Raw genomic sequence first — 17,063 nt, 5'->3', positions numbered from 1 at the left:
CATCACCTTTCATATTTCATTAACTAGTGATGTATCTTGTTCCTTTTTCCACAATGATTTCAGGTATAGTATGGGTATCAGGCAAAAACTGGCAGAAGAATTTGGTTCTACACCTAACAAGGAGGGCAAGTTAGGGAGACAGCATGCAGCCAATGTAACAGTAAGTCCATTACGCTCACCTAAGTATCTTGAGGAATTGGCAAGCTCTTTGTTTTGTGGGGTGCTGCCTGGGGATGGTTGGAGTGGACGCATGGAAGACAGCATTCAGCAAGGGTGCATTCCAGTGATAATCCAGGTCAGATATTCTTGTTGCTTCGGCAGTGTCCACTGTGGTTGTTCAGGAAGATGAAGCTAATTTTAGCAGGTTATCTGTTTTACATTTTTGCTGACCCATTAAATGTAGGTTTGTGATTATGTTGTCAACATTTGGCTTCATCAGTACTTACTGTTTTCTTTATCAGAATAGGGTTTATGAAGCTCATATATAATTAGTCGTCTTTATCATTTATATCACAAATATATAGACTTTGGCTGAAGATCACATAGAGATGCTTATTTAATGTTTATATGCAGTGTGGTTGAGAAAATTCAGTTAAGCTTTTTTCAAGCAGTATGATTCATTTGATGTTACATTGATAGCTTGATTGCAGGATGGAATCTTTCTTCCATATGAAAATGTTCTCAACTATAAAAGCTTTGCAGTGCGAATTCAAGAGGATGATATTCCAAACTTGATAAAAATTCTTCAGGCAAATATTTCGTCTTATTGCCAAGTATCGTGGATGCTAATTGTATAGGCCATCTGTATTCTGATGTTATTTCTTGATTTGCACAGGGGATTAATGAAACAGAAATAGAGTTTATGTTGGCAAATGTACGCCAGATCTGGCAGAGGTTCTTATATCGTGATTCTGTTTTGCTTGAGGCTCAGAGACAGAAGAAATTGTTCCCTGAGGAGGATGGTTGGGCAGTTGAGTTCTCAAAACTCAGAGAAGATGATGTCTTTTCCACATTCATACAGGTAATGACAATTATCTCCTCTGTTATGCAATATATTATATTCTTGAACACCCAAATTAGAGTTCCATATTTACGAACAAGTTAATAATTTAAACCTTTAGATTGTTCAATTTTTTCCAAATGAATACATAGAATTTAGTTGAATTTAGATGTTTTCATGCCTGATGTACCAGGCAGTTGGTCATTCTTCAGTGCATTGCACATTGGGATTTTCCAGAACTTTAGGCCCAAAAGTAGGCCTCTTAGAGCCAATTAGCTCTTGCCATTGAGTGAAATCGCTTTCTTCAAACAGTAATGATATATTAACATCTTTTGCCATTCTATAATAAAGATAAAGGAGTGGCATATGATGAAAATGACTTGATAAATCATGAATTCATCATTTGTTTAATCACTTTTTTCTTGCCCGCTACATGATCTGTATGTCGGGGAGAGCCACTGTGGTGCATCAGGCTGTATAGCAACAACATCACTGACCTTCATTAACTTAGGCATGCCTTAAAAGGTATATACTTGGTATCTTGATGGATGTATAATTATATTCTCTGAAGAGGCCTTTTTTGTTCAGCCAGACTAGTCATGTTCGGCAGTGTCTAGTAAATAGAACTATCCAAGAGACAGTCTCCGCAGGTATGGACTTCAAATGAATTATATCTTTGATACGAGATTAAAGCTTTCTTTGAACCAAGTTATAGTTATCCTTATATCATATGTGGCTATTGTCAGCATTTGTACCACACTTATGAAATGCTCTTCAAATGTTGCCTCAGCGGCTCCCTGGCCAGCAGCTTTAATATTTTGCTTCATGTTCAAGTCTTGAAGATGCGGTCAATGTCAAGGTTTTAAATCCTGTGGGCAAAGGTGTTCCGGTTTCTCCATGGAACGGGATGCCCCGCTGTCCCGTTCCATCCTGATAATAGTCCCAGTCATACATTCCAGTGGATATCCTTCATCTTTCTCCTCTTTTTCTTTCTTTTTTTTATTTTTTCTTTCTTTCTTTTCTTTCTCTTTCTCCACTTTCCTTTTTCTTTCTTTTCCTTTTCCTTTCCTTTCTTTTTTCATTTTTCTTCTTTCCTTTCATTTTTTTTTCTTCATCTTTCCTTCATTTCCTTTCCTTTTTCTTCTTCTCTCCCTGCAAGGATGGTTTTCGGAGTCCCAAGCCTGTCTCCGTCCCATTTTCTCATAGGAACGGGATGGGATGGCCGGGACGCCTTCTATCCTGTTGGGACATAAAACCTTGGTCAATGTATGAAGTAGTACTAAATGTTGGCAACTGGCAAGTTTGTACCCTTGAACTCAAGATTTTGAAAACCGATACCGGTGACCATTTCAGTCACCAACTAGTTCGGTGTTGTATCGGTTCGGTACCGTACGGACACATGGTGCGACGGGCGTGCCGGCCAAACTGGCATGCCAATTTTTTTTTTGCTTTTTTCTTTTTTTTGGAGAGGGTATCCAATCAAGTTTTTATGGATTATTTAATGTTTTAAAGTCCAAATTGATATTTAGTGATATTCATTAATATTTGTATCATTTCGATACATCTTTGATCGCATGTGATACGAATCTAAATATAATATTATGTTATTTAGCATCCTAAATAATCAATACATTGATATCATTGGATCCTAAAATGCTTAAATCAATTAAAAAATCTAAAAATACTCAATATGTATCGATCATCAGAATCTGATTGACCATTGATGTCCATAAATAGTAGGATTATTTACAGTCAGGAGGAACATCAGTCCATCTCTCTAGCCACAGCATTATAATTCTCTGTGCTCATTTCATAAGGTAAGCACGTTGGATCATAACTCATCCTCGATCTCTCATTGAGGTCATGGCTCTGAAAGGTATTGGCGGGCTGATAGTCTGGTTGTGAAGGGGTCTATTCAAATATACTGACAGCAAATTTCGATCCATAAGATGCTTCGAACTGCATAGGATAGTAGCCACTAGAAGATGACCATATCCATATCCATATCCATATCCATATCCGTAAGGATCATAGGCTGCCTATGGCTGTGGTTAAGAAGATCCAGAATACGGGGATGAATCTGGTACATCTATGGATCCTACTCCATGTACGAGATCATCTGTAGCTGCATCATATCCTGAATGACCTTGCAGAGCTTATCGTCTGTATGAAATTGTATCATCATGGGCTCTACCTGCTCGTATACCGTAGTCCCTATCCTGCATGACGTGTGTAAACTGAGACTCACTATTGAATTGAAGACCACCAACCGACTGTGTCTCCTATCCTCCAGTCTCTTCATGATCATCGGATCCATGAGCAGCTAAAGAACTATCATTACTGCTCTATTTGGTGTCTGAATCTGAGTGAACCGAATGCTCTCTCTACTGGGACTGCAACTGCCTTTCTTTTTTGTCTCTGTGCATAGCAGTTGCTTGCCCTTTCGTCATGTCCTAATTTGCCTGCCTAAGCTATGAGGGTCGATGCTGCGGCGTATCGGCTGGAGGTCTACGTGGAATGTTGCTACTTGCCCATTGAGAGGTGTTCACTCTAATCTCGCTAGCAACAAAAGTGGCAGGTCGTGGAGGTGATCCTGGCTCATCAAGCTCTGACTCTTACTGCTGACTCATAACCCATCCGATCATCGGATCTTCATCTTCATCTATAAAATCATTTGTAGTTGGATTTGAGTACTTCAGCTGAACTTTCTCCTCAATGCATTTGAGCCTTAGCCTCAAATTATAGTATACATATAAAATCATTGAGGTGTTTCTATTTAAGACGGTTCTTCTGCTTGCTATGGATAAGGGCAAAGATTGACCAGTTGCGCTCACATCCATTCGATGAAACCATTTGAAAGAGGATCTTGATGGCAAGATCCTTCAGATTTCATGCGGATCCACCAAAATGCATCCACCGTTCAACAGCAAAATTATTGAAATTTAGCAAAATCAAAATGAAGATTGAATATGTCAATATGATAATAGATTTATTAATATATATCTGGATTCATTTTTGATTTGCTTCTGATCGCTACATTACTTTCAAATGATTCTGTGTCCTCTCTAAATATTTTTATTTATAAAAAAAATTATTTATTATAATATCTTATTGAATATACAGCTAAGTTAATAAACATCATTGAACTTATTTGTTTAAGACACATAGCTGCGATGTCTGGATCGGGCTTTATCTTGTCTATTACATTTCGTACAGTGGACAAAAGCTCTTCATCCATTCCAATCTTAGGTATGGAGTACTGGAACCTCAGGTTCAGATAATAAGCTGCACATAGATTTTTATAATTGATTAAGTTTATTCATATAAATTTTGAAAGAGTTTTTGATTGGCTACTTACCTGTTAAATGCAACTTTCTACCCATTTAATAGCTCCATCGATGGTCGATGATCCTGATGTACTCATCGGCATACTGTGGATTTGCCATCTTGATTTGTTCATTTTTGTTCTCTCCATCATATAATATAAGAAGTCCATCTGGGGGTATTGCTCACTATCCACGACCTGAAGCACTTCATATAGATGCTTGATAGCCGCCATTATCTTTTCAACCCATTGTCAGAATGACTGTCTCGTTATTAAGCTCTCCACATTGCTTTCCTCAGTGCCTGTCCTGGCATATCTGTTCTGTTGCCACTCAGGATGACAAATATTTGAGAGTTGAGACAGATGTACTTTTTTATCAATCAGACTATCAAGTGCTATATAATTAGTAGCAAATCGTGTGACATCTGATCTCAATATATCGTCTCCAGCAAACTGTTGCATCAATGATAGGACCCAGTATGGTTGTAGATGAATCTGGTGATGTTTTGTGTTGACTCCACTACCTTCTGCACCCTATAAATCTTTTCAATATCCATCAACATTAGAATGATACAATGTGCAACACACGGAGTCTAGAAAATGTGGTCGCTGCTCCAATATTTTCCCTGCAGCCCTATACTATGGTCCATTATCTGTGATAACCTGCATGACATTCCGCTCTCCTCCCTGATTAATCACCTCCATCAATCTGAGGATGTAGCTGGTACCATGCACCTTAGCTGAAGTATCAATAGACTTGTGAAAAAATGTTCTTCTATCACAATATGTCAAGAAGTTGATGCTTCATCTAGTAAGATCAGTCCAATTATCATACATCACAGTCAACCCATACACAGGCCACTTGCTCCGATACAAGGCAATCCATTTTTCAAGATCCTTCTTATTCTGGTCAAGAAGCTCACCATGGATATTTCTTGATCCTGAGGGATCTATACCTGGATCGGCAGCTTGTATAGACGAAATGGTAGAACAATAATATGGGTTGTCTGCTGCGTTTGTTGGAATATGACTGAAGTGAAATCAAGATCCAATAGCTCGCCACATATCCTTCTTATCTTTTCTCAACATAATATCAATCTTCTATTGCTTGGAATTTCTGCTAGAAAATGTATGTGGATCCAAATCATGGATAGTGGCTTCTATTGGAATCTCTCTAGAGGACTTCTTTCTACTGCCAAATACTCTCAACATAGATGCAAGACGGTGCCTCTATTGGTGGGCTCTTTAACTGAGGATGTCTTCATCAATCGTGACTCAGACTCTGCTATAATACTTCCTGAGTCTGATTCGCCCTCATAAGCCGACGGCCCAAATCGAGTTTTATGCCTGGCTATCTTTTAGCTGCCATTGATCATTCAAGCTCGTCTGAATGGCAGTCTCGATCTGTGCCTGCTCATCATCTGGAATAGATCCTTCTTCTGATTTTCTGAAGTGATAAGGTGGCTCTGCTGCTCGACGGTCCACCTCTGCCTTCATCAAATTTCTTTTCTTCGTTGGTTTAAAATTAGCGAAGTATTTCTTTATTAACTGACGGACCTCTTGTGGACACTTACGGCACATAGTTACATCCGGATAGCTGCCAGCCAAATGTTGCTTCAACCATATAACTTCTCCTTGAATTCTATGCTACACCGTTTACTCTCCAATAATGCTGACCTGAGAGCATCTCCCCATGCTCCAAATCAATGTCACATTCTGGATTCTTTTTCTTTCTTGATGGATCCATCCTGAAAATTGATAAGCACATCATTTCAATAATTACGTAAAAATGATATATTTCGTTTATCTAATTTTTAATATTTTTTAAATTATTTATTTATTATTTATTTTTTTAAAAATAAAATATATTAAAAATTTAAAAATTATGAAAAAATAATTTGATCTTGGATCCATGTAGAATCTTACCATGGATACTACATATAATTTTCTTAGACAGTGGATATGCATAAAATGCTGTTTTTTTTTTAAATTTAGACCTAGACTACTACGCGCAAGATGCATTGAAACATTGATAAATAGGCACTAAATTTATGTCAAAAGTAGCTTGCAAGTTCTTAAACAATAATCTGATTTTACAATTATTTTTTAAAATTTATTTTTAATAAATTTTTATTTTAAAAATATATTTTTAATTTAAAAAATTATATACTTAACGAAAATTAATGATTTTAGTATCATTGTGTAGATCATCCATAGATCTATAACATATATTAAAATCATGTCAAAAAAAGAAATTTTGACATGGTTTCTCCATGTTTTTTCATTTTTCACGAATTTTCAAAAAAAAGAGACAGAGAGGAAAGAGAGATAGGAAGGAGCAACATACCTTAAAGGGCTTTAATCCACATATTCCTGGAGTCTTCTTGCTGCTCTCATTGTTAGGGAGTGAGAAAGGGAGAGAGAGATTGAGAAATAGAGAAGTCGAAAGACTTCTCTGTCTTAGAAGATAAAAATGACGTCGAACTGGGCGGTTCGGCTTGGTAGTGCTGCATACCGTCCGATTCAAACTAAAACCGTCTGGTTGGGGCTGAACCGGGCAATTCCTTTTTTTTATTTTTTTTATTTTTTTCTTGTTGGATGCCGAAAATCAGGGCCAAACCGACCCGGTTCTGCGCCGGTCTGGCTCGGTACGTCCTGAACCAGACGGTTTGGTCCGGTTTTCAAAACCATGCTTGAACTTCCTAATCTTATTTGATATAGCACATATCTCAAATTTTTAATTATAACTATTTTTTAGATATCTGTTTTTTTTGAATGCATTGTTTTTGTGCTGCTTTGACCTTTGGGTGCCTAGCATCTAGGCTCTAAGCAGCCATCTGGCAGTCCATCTACCACCTAAAATCTCATCAACATTGCTACCACTCCAGCTGTCAGAGCTCTTCTAAAACAATGGCTGTCAGTAGTAACCACTCTGTCAATCCTGCAACCCATAGCCAACCCCATACATTACTTCTAGCCCCAAAGTTTAGAACACAATAATCTGTTATCCAACTATCACACCCTAAAACCCACACTTGGATCCTCCATGTGATGTGGCCGCATACCTTCTTTGGGCATAATCCTTGACCATATGCAAGTCTGGATAATCTGAGCCAGAACACATAATACCAAGAGTTAAGAGGTTAGGATAAACAAAATAATTCATTGATTACTATTAATAAAAGTTGTTCAAAATACAGGGTTCATATACATATAATGTTAGACAGAAAAATCTAACTAATAATCTCTCACCAAGAGTTCGAGATCAACCCTATGAAGTTAAGTGTTCTGCAGCTTTGATAAAAAGATGAAATAATAATGGGAGCTAATAGCTCAGGAATCCCACACATACATCAGCATGAATAAGATAACAGCTTTTAGTAAACATAAAATTGCCAAGAAATTAGTATGATTTATATATCAACTATTTGGTAATTGAATAATTGCTTAACAAATTTAGTATACATATCCTTCATGTATAATAATCCCAGCATGCGCATCAAGCTTTATTAGTATGATAACTCAAAGTATGCAATATGTCATCAAAATGGCAGTTTTCAATATGCACATGCTATATTGTCAGATTAGCATTTACATTTAGCTACAATTCAGTTAAGCTACTATTATTGTTATTATTGTTTAATTATTGTTATCACTATTATTTTTATTATTTGGTTAGTGGGCCAAATTTGACTTTTCTGGTATTTAGACTAATCACAATCATGCTCCAGCTCATGATTGGTAAACCATAATACTATATTCCTATCCATAGCAATACCCCAATTTTAAATTATCCCCTTTTTATAGGTTATTTATCCATGGTATATTTATTATTGTTAAGCATAATTTAATATCATAATGAGTCAAATTATAATACAGATAAATATGAAATACCCATAATTATACTGGTGATCAAGGTCCATGGAGCCGATATTGGGATCCCTTAATATCATAATGAGTCAAATTATAATACAGATAAATATGAAATACCCATAATTATACTGGTGATCAAGGTCCATGGAGCCGATATTGGGATCCCTACCAATCGATCGGTGGTATAAGTTGGTATGGATCCGTACCGGATTGTATTGACGCGAAGTGACAGAAGCGAAGAAAGGAATCGGGAGGAGGAAAAGAGAGAGAGGAAGGGGGAGGGAGGGAAAGGGGAAGGGAGGGAGCGGGTGGCCGGAGGAGACGCCGACGGTGGCCACAGGTGGGCCGCAGGAGCGCTCGGAGGCCCACCAAGGTGTCCGCTTCCTCCATCAAATCGCGGTCGAGAAAGAGATAAAGAGGAGGGAGCAAAAGAAAAAGAGGGAGGGGAAGTTAGCGGAGAGGCCATTGGAGGGCTTCCAGATGGTGGAATTGCGGCCCGTGGCTCTGTTGGCATGAAATAGGGACGATCGTTCCTATTTCATGGGATTTTTTTAAAAGTCTCGACCACCGTGAAACCGGCAAATCCATTGCTAGTTCACTGTTCATCATCATTTAAAAAAAATGCAATAAACAGGGGTGGTCACACCTGTTTCATGGTTGTGCCTTCGCCTTCGCCTTCGCCTTTTCCACCGCTCGGTGGCCACGAATGCCACCTGGTGCCTCCAGCAGCCTCTCCACCAATTATGCCTTCCTTCGGTACCCTTGCTCTTCTATCTCTCTCTCTCAATTAAATGCTCTATCGGGTGATACGGAGCCGCAAAGGCCTCCGTCGCCCTCCAATAGCCACGACGGGCCACCATTGGCACTTCGGCAGCGTCATCTCCTCTTTCCCTCCCCTCTCTCTCTTTTCCTCTCTTTCCCTCTCTTCTCCTCTCTCTCGTCCGGTGTTTTGATTCGGAAGGTTGAATCATCCCGATTTGCGGCTGGTATGGCTCGGAACGCCTTGAACTGTTCGATTCCAGATGGTTTGGCGAATGCTGTTGGTGATTGTGTATGAGAATCCTCATAATTATTTATTTTAATCATTAGCATATGATACATGTATTTACAGAATATCTTTAATCATATAGGTAATCATGCTTAGGGATTCGTACCACTATTGGTGGTAATATCCAACCCAATATTTCAACTCAGATTGCAAGACACCTTATGTAGTCGATAAGCTTAAAGTCAATATTTGGCATAATAAAAATCTGGAAAACAACTTCCTCACTAATTAAATAATTATATCCAAATTTTTGATTTTTTTATAAATTCCAAAAATCTAATTCCTCAACCTTATCACTGTTACCATAAATAAATAAAGGTATTAATGGACTAGAATTTAATTCTGGACCATATGCGGGTCTTGATAATCTGAGCCAGAACACGTAATAACAAGAGTTTAGAGGTTGGGATAAACAAAATATCTCATTGATTACTATTAATAAAGTTGTTCAGAATACAAGGTTCATATGCATATAGTGTTCTAACTAATAATCTCTCACGTAGAGTTCCAGATCAATCCCATGAAGTTAAGTGTTCTGCAGCTTTGATAAAAAGATGAAATAATAAGGTGAGCTAATAGCTCAGGAATCTGACACACATCAGCATGAATAAGATAACAACTTTTAGTAAACATATGCCAAGAAAATAGTAAGATTCATATATCAACTATTTGGTAATTGAACAATTGTTTAACAGACTCAGTATACATATCCTTCATGTATAACAATCCCAGCTTGCGCATCAAGCTTTACTAGTATGCAATATATCAACAAAATGGCAGTTTTCAATATGCACATGATATATCATCAGATTAGTAGTTGCAATTAGCTACAATTCAGTTAAGCTACTATTATTGTTATTATTGTTTAATTATTATTATCACTATTATTTTTATTATTTTGTTAGTGGGCCAAATTCGACTTTTTTGGTATTTGGACTAATCACAATCATGCTGCAGCTCATGATTGGTAAACCATAATACCACGTTCCTATCCGTACCAATGTCCAAATTTTAAATTATCACCTTTTTATTAGTTGTTTATTCATGGTATATTTATTGTTATTAAGCGTACTTTAATCGCATAATGAGTCAAAGTATAATATTGATAAATATGAAATATCCATAATTATACTGGTGATTGTGTATGAGAATCTTTATAATTATTTATTCTAATCATTAGCATATGATACATGTATTTACAGAATGTCCTTCATCATATAGGTAATCATGCTTAGGGATCCATGCCTCTATCGGTGGTAAAATCCAATCTAACATTTCAACTCGGATTGCAGAACACCTCATGTAGCTGGTAAGCTTAAGGTCAATATTTGGCATTATAAAAATCGAAAATCAACTTCCTCACTAATTAAATAATTATATCCAAATTTTTGACTTTTATAAACTCCAAAAATCTAATTCCTCAACCTTTTCACTCTTACGTAAATAAATTAAGGAATTAATGGACTAGAATTTATCTTAATGAATGGGTTGGGGAAGACCATATGCTGGTCCTCTCCAAGTTCTAACTACCACCCATTTGCATGGTTAAATGAACCCCAAATTAGAAAAATGAGTGAGCAAAGTGGGGAATGACCCTCAGTTGGCGTCAACTTTGGGGTGAGTATGAGCCAAATCCAGCCCGACTCGAGGGAAAAGAGAGAGACGAAGCGAGAGATATAGATGGATACATTGAGAGAGAGAGGGAGAGAAGAGAAAGCAAGGGCATGAGAAAGGGACTCAGGCCCATCTATTGGAGAGAGAGGGTGAGGGAGAGAGAAATAGGCAGAGAGAGGAAGAGGGAGAAAGGAGGGTGGTGGGGCTCTCAGCTATTGGATTGCACATCGCTGGCAGTCGAAAAAGAGATAAAAGGGAAGGAGAGAAAGAGAGAGAAATAGAAGGAGATAGAGGGTGAGGGTGGTCGTGGTTGGGGCTCACCGACGTCTGATGTAGGGGGTGCTTCCACTACAGGCAAGAAATAGGGGATGGAGAAGCAGGAGAAGGGAGATTAGATAACTGACTATTAATGGGTGATGGCACTCAACAATCTAGATGGTGGTCGATGTAGATAGGGAGAGAGGAAGAGGTGAGGGAGACAAGAGAGAGGATGAGGGGTGGGGGTTGAGAAGAGATTAAATACATGAGGGAGGCGGTGGCCTCTCCTTCCTCCAGTCTATCAACGACAAGTCTCAAGGATGACGATAGGCACTGCAAGGTTCATCAAGCAATGTGATTCGATTGGGGAGAAGGAAGATTTCTTTCAACCCACTCAACTCAAGTCTCTAAAAAAAAGTAGAAGATGGAAGAATTTCGAAAGTAGGGCTTAAGTCCACTTTTTTCATTGATGCTCCACACCTAATTCTAAACCAACTATTTATAATACTAGTAAGATTCTTCCTTGCACATATTGAGTAGGATTCTTCTTAGTTACTAGAACGATGTCTCCCTTGCATAATTTGGGTTGGAATTTTCTTCCTAGTTCGAATGGGACTAGATATCCTAAAATGAATATAACTAATGTAAATACTTACAAAATATATTAAAATTTTATAGAAGATAGATCTCGACTTCTACACTAACTTTACCTTCTACTGCCTGATCTAACTCTTCTCAAATTGAAAGATAACTTTCGATAAAGAAAAGTTTCAATTTGACCCTCCTATTTTGGGGTCTAAATGATGGAACTTTGCTCCAATTCAACCCTTAAGGGGTCGACCCAAAATTGTAGATCTCGAAAAGATATTTGATTCAAAAAAAAGGATCATCAGAATCGGATGTTGTTTGACTAAGTTATGATCTTCGAAAGTTTGGCTTATGATTCATCTTCTCAATGTAGTGAATCTTGCTTTGGATCTTGTCCATCCCTATCATAGTGGCTAAATGGTCCATATCGAGTCTCAAGATTCTCTTGGATCAGGCTTCTTTTGTGCAGGGGATTTAGCTTGCAAAATTAGAATTGAAGGTGGGAAAATGCCTGTCTCCCTCATCTTATGGTTGAACTATCTAGCTTTGCTCGGAGATGGTTTCTGGCTTTGTTTTTATTTGCTTTTGGATCTCAGCGAACTACTTGGTTTGCTCCCGCATTTGAACTTTATGACAAGGATGCTCCTTGCCATACTTGTCGACGATGCCTACAACTACTCGATCTTGATTGAGCGGTCCGCGTAACCAAGAGGCAAGAGCTTGGCCACTCATGACTAGTATCAGCTTCTTGTAGCATCATCATGAATTTGCTGCGGGTATTAACAAGTCACTTTATCTGGGTATTAGTCATATGGTGTACATTTTCTTGTGATTTGAAGGTGTTGATTGTGAACTCTTTTTTGTCTTTACGAGATGATACTTCCTCTATCACCTATAAAAGGTGTTGAGATTCATTGTGAAGTCCCATTGCAATTAGAATTTTATTTTTGTTGGTCATTAGTTTTATTGACTTTTGGACTCTACTTAATTATTCTTTTTGTGTCCTATTTCAAATAGGACTCTATTTCTAAAGTTACTCTTTTTAGTTTAGAATTTGTATTTTAATAAATTTTTGTTTTTTGGGTTCTAGTATAAGTCAATCATGCCACCTATGTGATTTTCTGTTTAAAAGGCCCTTTGGCATCTCCTTTGGGTGTGGAAGAGCATGCAAGAGGTGTCGAAAGAAAGAGAGAAGAGATTATTTTTGCATGTGAAGACTCTTTCATAAGGTGTCTTTGTGAGGTTTTGGTTTTTATTTTTTTGAATAAATTTATTTTTCTTACCCAAATTTATAAATTTTTTGTTTTTGGTGCAAGGTTTTAAATCCTGTAGGATGGTATTGTTCCCAATTTTTCTGTGGGATGGGACGCGTCGTCATCTCGCTTTGTCTCGACACATGGGACAGGAGATCCCAAGACGTCCTGATCGGGATACTGCGACACTGACAGGATGGTCTTGTACTAACACATGGGATGGTATCTCGTCCTGATGTCTCACGGAATATCTCACTGGGATTTGAACCCTTGATTTCATGTTTGTTCTGGATTTTGGTTGACACGGTCGATTTACTCCCATTAGCATGCTATTCTACATGATATCAACGCTAAGGTTTTGAGATTGGTAGCACGTGTGTTTGTGATTCTATATGATATCAGAGTCATAGGCTTGAAGAATGATCAAGTGGTTTGCAACTTCAATTAGATTTATTTGGAGCATATTTTTCAAAGTAGTGACTCGATTGTTAGTGGCTCTCATATTCGTGTTGGGTTCCGATCACGCAGCGGAAATCGATTTTTAAAATTTTTAAAACAAACAAATCAATAGCTTTAACAGTTAAAACTATTGAGCCGAAATCCAAATCTTAGAATCACCTTGTCGATGTCGATCAAAACAAAAACAAGCATGCAAAGGGATAGAATTTTATACTTTCACCAAAAAATAATATGGTACGATGGTGATCTCTACGAGACTCCAAAATAGAAACTCTCCAACGGTGATCCACACAGAAGTTGGCCAAGGTCCTTCCTAACTATTGTGCGCCGCAGTCTTATCTTCTCAAGAACACTGCCGGCTTTGAACACGAAGTACGATTACACCAAAGCCTAGTCGCCTTCGATTTTGCCATCAAAATCACGCCAAGAAGACACTCTACAGATGTCTCACAACTTAAGATTTGATTTTGGGCTCCAATATATGGAAAAATCAAACTCTAGAGCTAACTAGCAATACTTGCTAATTCTCTTACCATCCTTATAATTTTTGCCTCTCAATTTTTCTGTCTTTTTCTTAGATTTTTTTCAAAATTTTTCTTCTCTTTTACACGCCACTTAGCTCTGATTTTCTCCCAAAATCAAGCACCTGGTCCATATGGGATGCCCCATATAAATAGGTGACCATGGGATGTGAGGAAGGACCAAGGAGTGCCAACCTTTGGTGCTCAACCTTCTCACACGGTGAAATAAATCATCATGAATTATTTTTGGCGTGGGAGAGCCTTATCGTAGAAGGACTCCTCTTCTGCACCCCATAAATTTCCCATGTAAAATTAACGTGAATTCGTTAAAATTCTGGATGAGAATGCTAGGCGATAGGATAAGATAAAAGCCTTCATTAAGGACTCTTCACCTTCTCACGTTAATTTAGAGGGGGCGGCAATTTTATTTTGGCGTGAAACCTGATGGGTGCAGAGGACTCCTTCCACACTTGAAACTGTTTCAAGTTGGATAAGAACCCAATTAAATTGGACCCAATCCCATTAGGTCAAAGACAACTGGTCTAGTTTAGCTCAAACACTTTGAACTGAACCAATTTAGAAACTTGGGTTAATATAATGTGCTAACATATCAAATTAATCCTTAAAATTTATATTAAATCCTAATTAACTTAGACTAAGATCAAATTCCAAAGTATGTGACTCATTGGGTTCTAAATCTTGTCAACAGTGGATCCAGACTCTCGACGTAATCCTAATCCGATCAGATTAGGTCAGCCGAAGAGTCCCAATCAACTAGAATGCTTTCTAATTAATTTTCGAATTAAATTCTTTTAATTTTGACGAGTTCATAAATTAAGATTGACATCTAGTAATATGTCATGACTATCCGAAAGATTTGAAATTTTGATGAAAAATTACCAAGATACCCTTGAGTGGCAAGTTACTGTGTAATTTAATCCTTCAGTCAAACAACATCTCAGATGAGCTGTGGGCATGAAAACATGTCAAACTCAATTGCTTATCTATATGTATCTCCATCAGAAGGTGATGATTCAGTTGATATATTAGAAACTCCTTTCTAATTATCATCCTGCTTTGGTCAAAAATTTTCAGAATCATCGACCTATGAGATCACATAGGATGTTCGCTCCCTTTATTAAAAGTGACTGATCCCTTATTGATCACTCACAACCTCCATGCACACTTCACCACATCCAGAATACTCCATACAAGGATCGAAGAATCAAGTTAGGAAGTAAACCAAAATATGGATTTATGTACACAAGGTACCATGACGATCTCAGATTAAAAGATCACTTACACAACTTCCACTAGAGAATCATCAGCTGACATGTAAATAAGACTTCATCAGATGTTTTCTTGCAGGTCTATTCAGTGAACTCATTCTCTAATGAGCACCCACATTCTTGTATTAGTGTTACCACACAAGTGGTTGTGAGATCAACCACCCTCATCTCTGAGCATACATAGGATATGCCAGTCTTATCGGTATCATTGATCTCCGACTCAATGAACCAATGACTAAGAATATTTTAGATCATGGCTATCAAGATTTTAAGTCTCACTGATGTGATCTCATCATGGCTCTAAAACCATTGCCTAGACCTATGGGGTTCATTATAATCTTAAAAATAATAAGATGCAGCATATAATGAATCAAAAATATCTATTTTATTAATAATATTAATATCAATTACATGAGTCTGAAAGATATTACAGAAAACATCCTCTCGCATCCCGTATGTGATTGGCTTATAGGGCATTATTCTTTCAATCTCTCACTTGTACTAAAGTCAATCGTCCCTATACTTGATGCCATGCAATTAAGGTGACAGTCAAACTGCTGCACTGACAAGGCTTTAGTGAACGGGTCCACTATATTGTTCTTGGTATCAACTCGCTCCACGATCACATCGCGTCTTTCGGCTATCTCTCGAACGAGGTAGAATTATCTTAGGATGTGCTTGAATTTATGATGAGACCTTGATTCTTTGGTTTGAGCAACTGTCCCAGTATTATCACACTAAAGGGGCATTAGTTGTTCAATTCTTGGAACCACATCCAATTCTGAGATGAATTTCTTCGTCCAGACGGCCTTCTTAGCAGCCTCACTAACAGCAATGTACTCAATCTTAGTGATTGAGTCAGCAACAGTTTGCTGTTTGAAATTTTTCTAACTTACTGCCCCACCATATAGGGTGAACACATACCCAGATATGGATTTGCTATCATCTGGATCAGATTGAAAATTAGAATCAGTATAACCTTCCAGTTTTAAATCAGATCCATCATATATGAGAAAAATATCTCTAGTCCTTCTAAAGTACTCAAGTATATTTTTTACAGCTTTTCAATAATCCTTTCCGAGATCAGCCTGAAATCTGCTTACAATGTCCAAGGCATAAGCCACATCAGGCTTGGTACATAACATAGCATACATGATTGATCCTACAGCCGAAGTATAAAGAATAAAACTCATTCTATTTCTCTCTTCAGGTGTCTTAAGAGACATCTTTTTAGAGAGTTGTATGCCATGACCTATGGGCAAGTAACCTCTTTTATTTCCTTCCATGTTGAATCTCTTCAACACAAGGTTTATGTACCTAGATTGGGACAAGTCAAGCATCCTTTTTGATCTATCCCTATAGATCTTTATACCCAGTATATAAGATACTTCACCCAAGTTTTTTATGAAAAATTTTTGTGATAGCCATATTTTGACCGATTGTAACATCGCGATATCATTCCCAATGAGCACTATGTCATCCACATACAAGATCAAGAAGGCAACAGCACTCCCACTAGTCTTATTGTAAACACAAGGTTCATCTATATTTTTGATAAAGCCAAATGATTTGATTATCTCATGAAAACGGATGTTCTAGCTCCTCGATGCTTGTTTTAATCCATAAATGGATTTATTCAGTTTGTATACCTAATTTGCTCTCCCACTAGAGACAAATTCCTACGGTTGAGTCATATATACTTCTTCCTCAAGATTTACATTGAGGAAGGCAGTCTTGACATCCATTTGCTAGATTTCATAGTCATGATATGCAGCAATAGCAAGTATAATCCAAATAGACTTGAGCATGGTTACCGACGAAAAAGTTTCTTCATA

At 37.6% G+C, this 17,063-nt stretch overlaps 1 protein-coding gene across 9 annotated transcripts in view; it reads left to right on the top strand.

The window, feature by feature from the left end:
- The window catches only part of LOC105034232 (probable glucuronoxylan glucuronosyltransferase F8H), a 57,192-nt gene that overhangs the window by 27,979 nt on the left and 12,150 nt on the right, over positions 1-17,063 (top strand). For 7 of the 9 annotated variants that reach the window (XM_019846922.3, XM_010909294.4, XM_073249378.1 and 4 more), the window contains 3 exons: positions 64-295; positions 651-749; positions 836-1,021. In XM_019846922.3, the coding sequence (XP_019702481.1) occupies positions 64-295; positions 651-749; positions 836-1,021 (517 nt within the window). Of the gene's footprint in view, positions 1-63; positions 365-639; positions 750-835; positions 1,022-17,063 lie in introns of those variants that run through there. The other 2 variants (XR_012137175.1, XM_019846924.3) reach the window with 2 other exon arrangements.

This window comes from Elaeis guineensis, chromosome 15 (genome assembly GCF_000442705.2).
Source record: "Elaeis guineensis isolate ETL-2024a chromosome 15, EG11, whole genome shotgun sequence".
Lineage (NCBI taxonomy): Eukaryota > Viridiplantae > Streptophyta > Magnoliopsida > Arecales > Arecaceae > Elaeis > Elaeis guineensis.
Note: the sequence above shows the minus strand (reverse complement) of the source record. Positions and strands in the feature narration are given on the sequence as shown.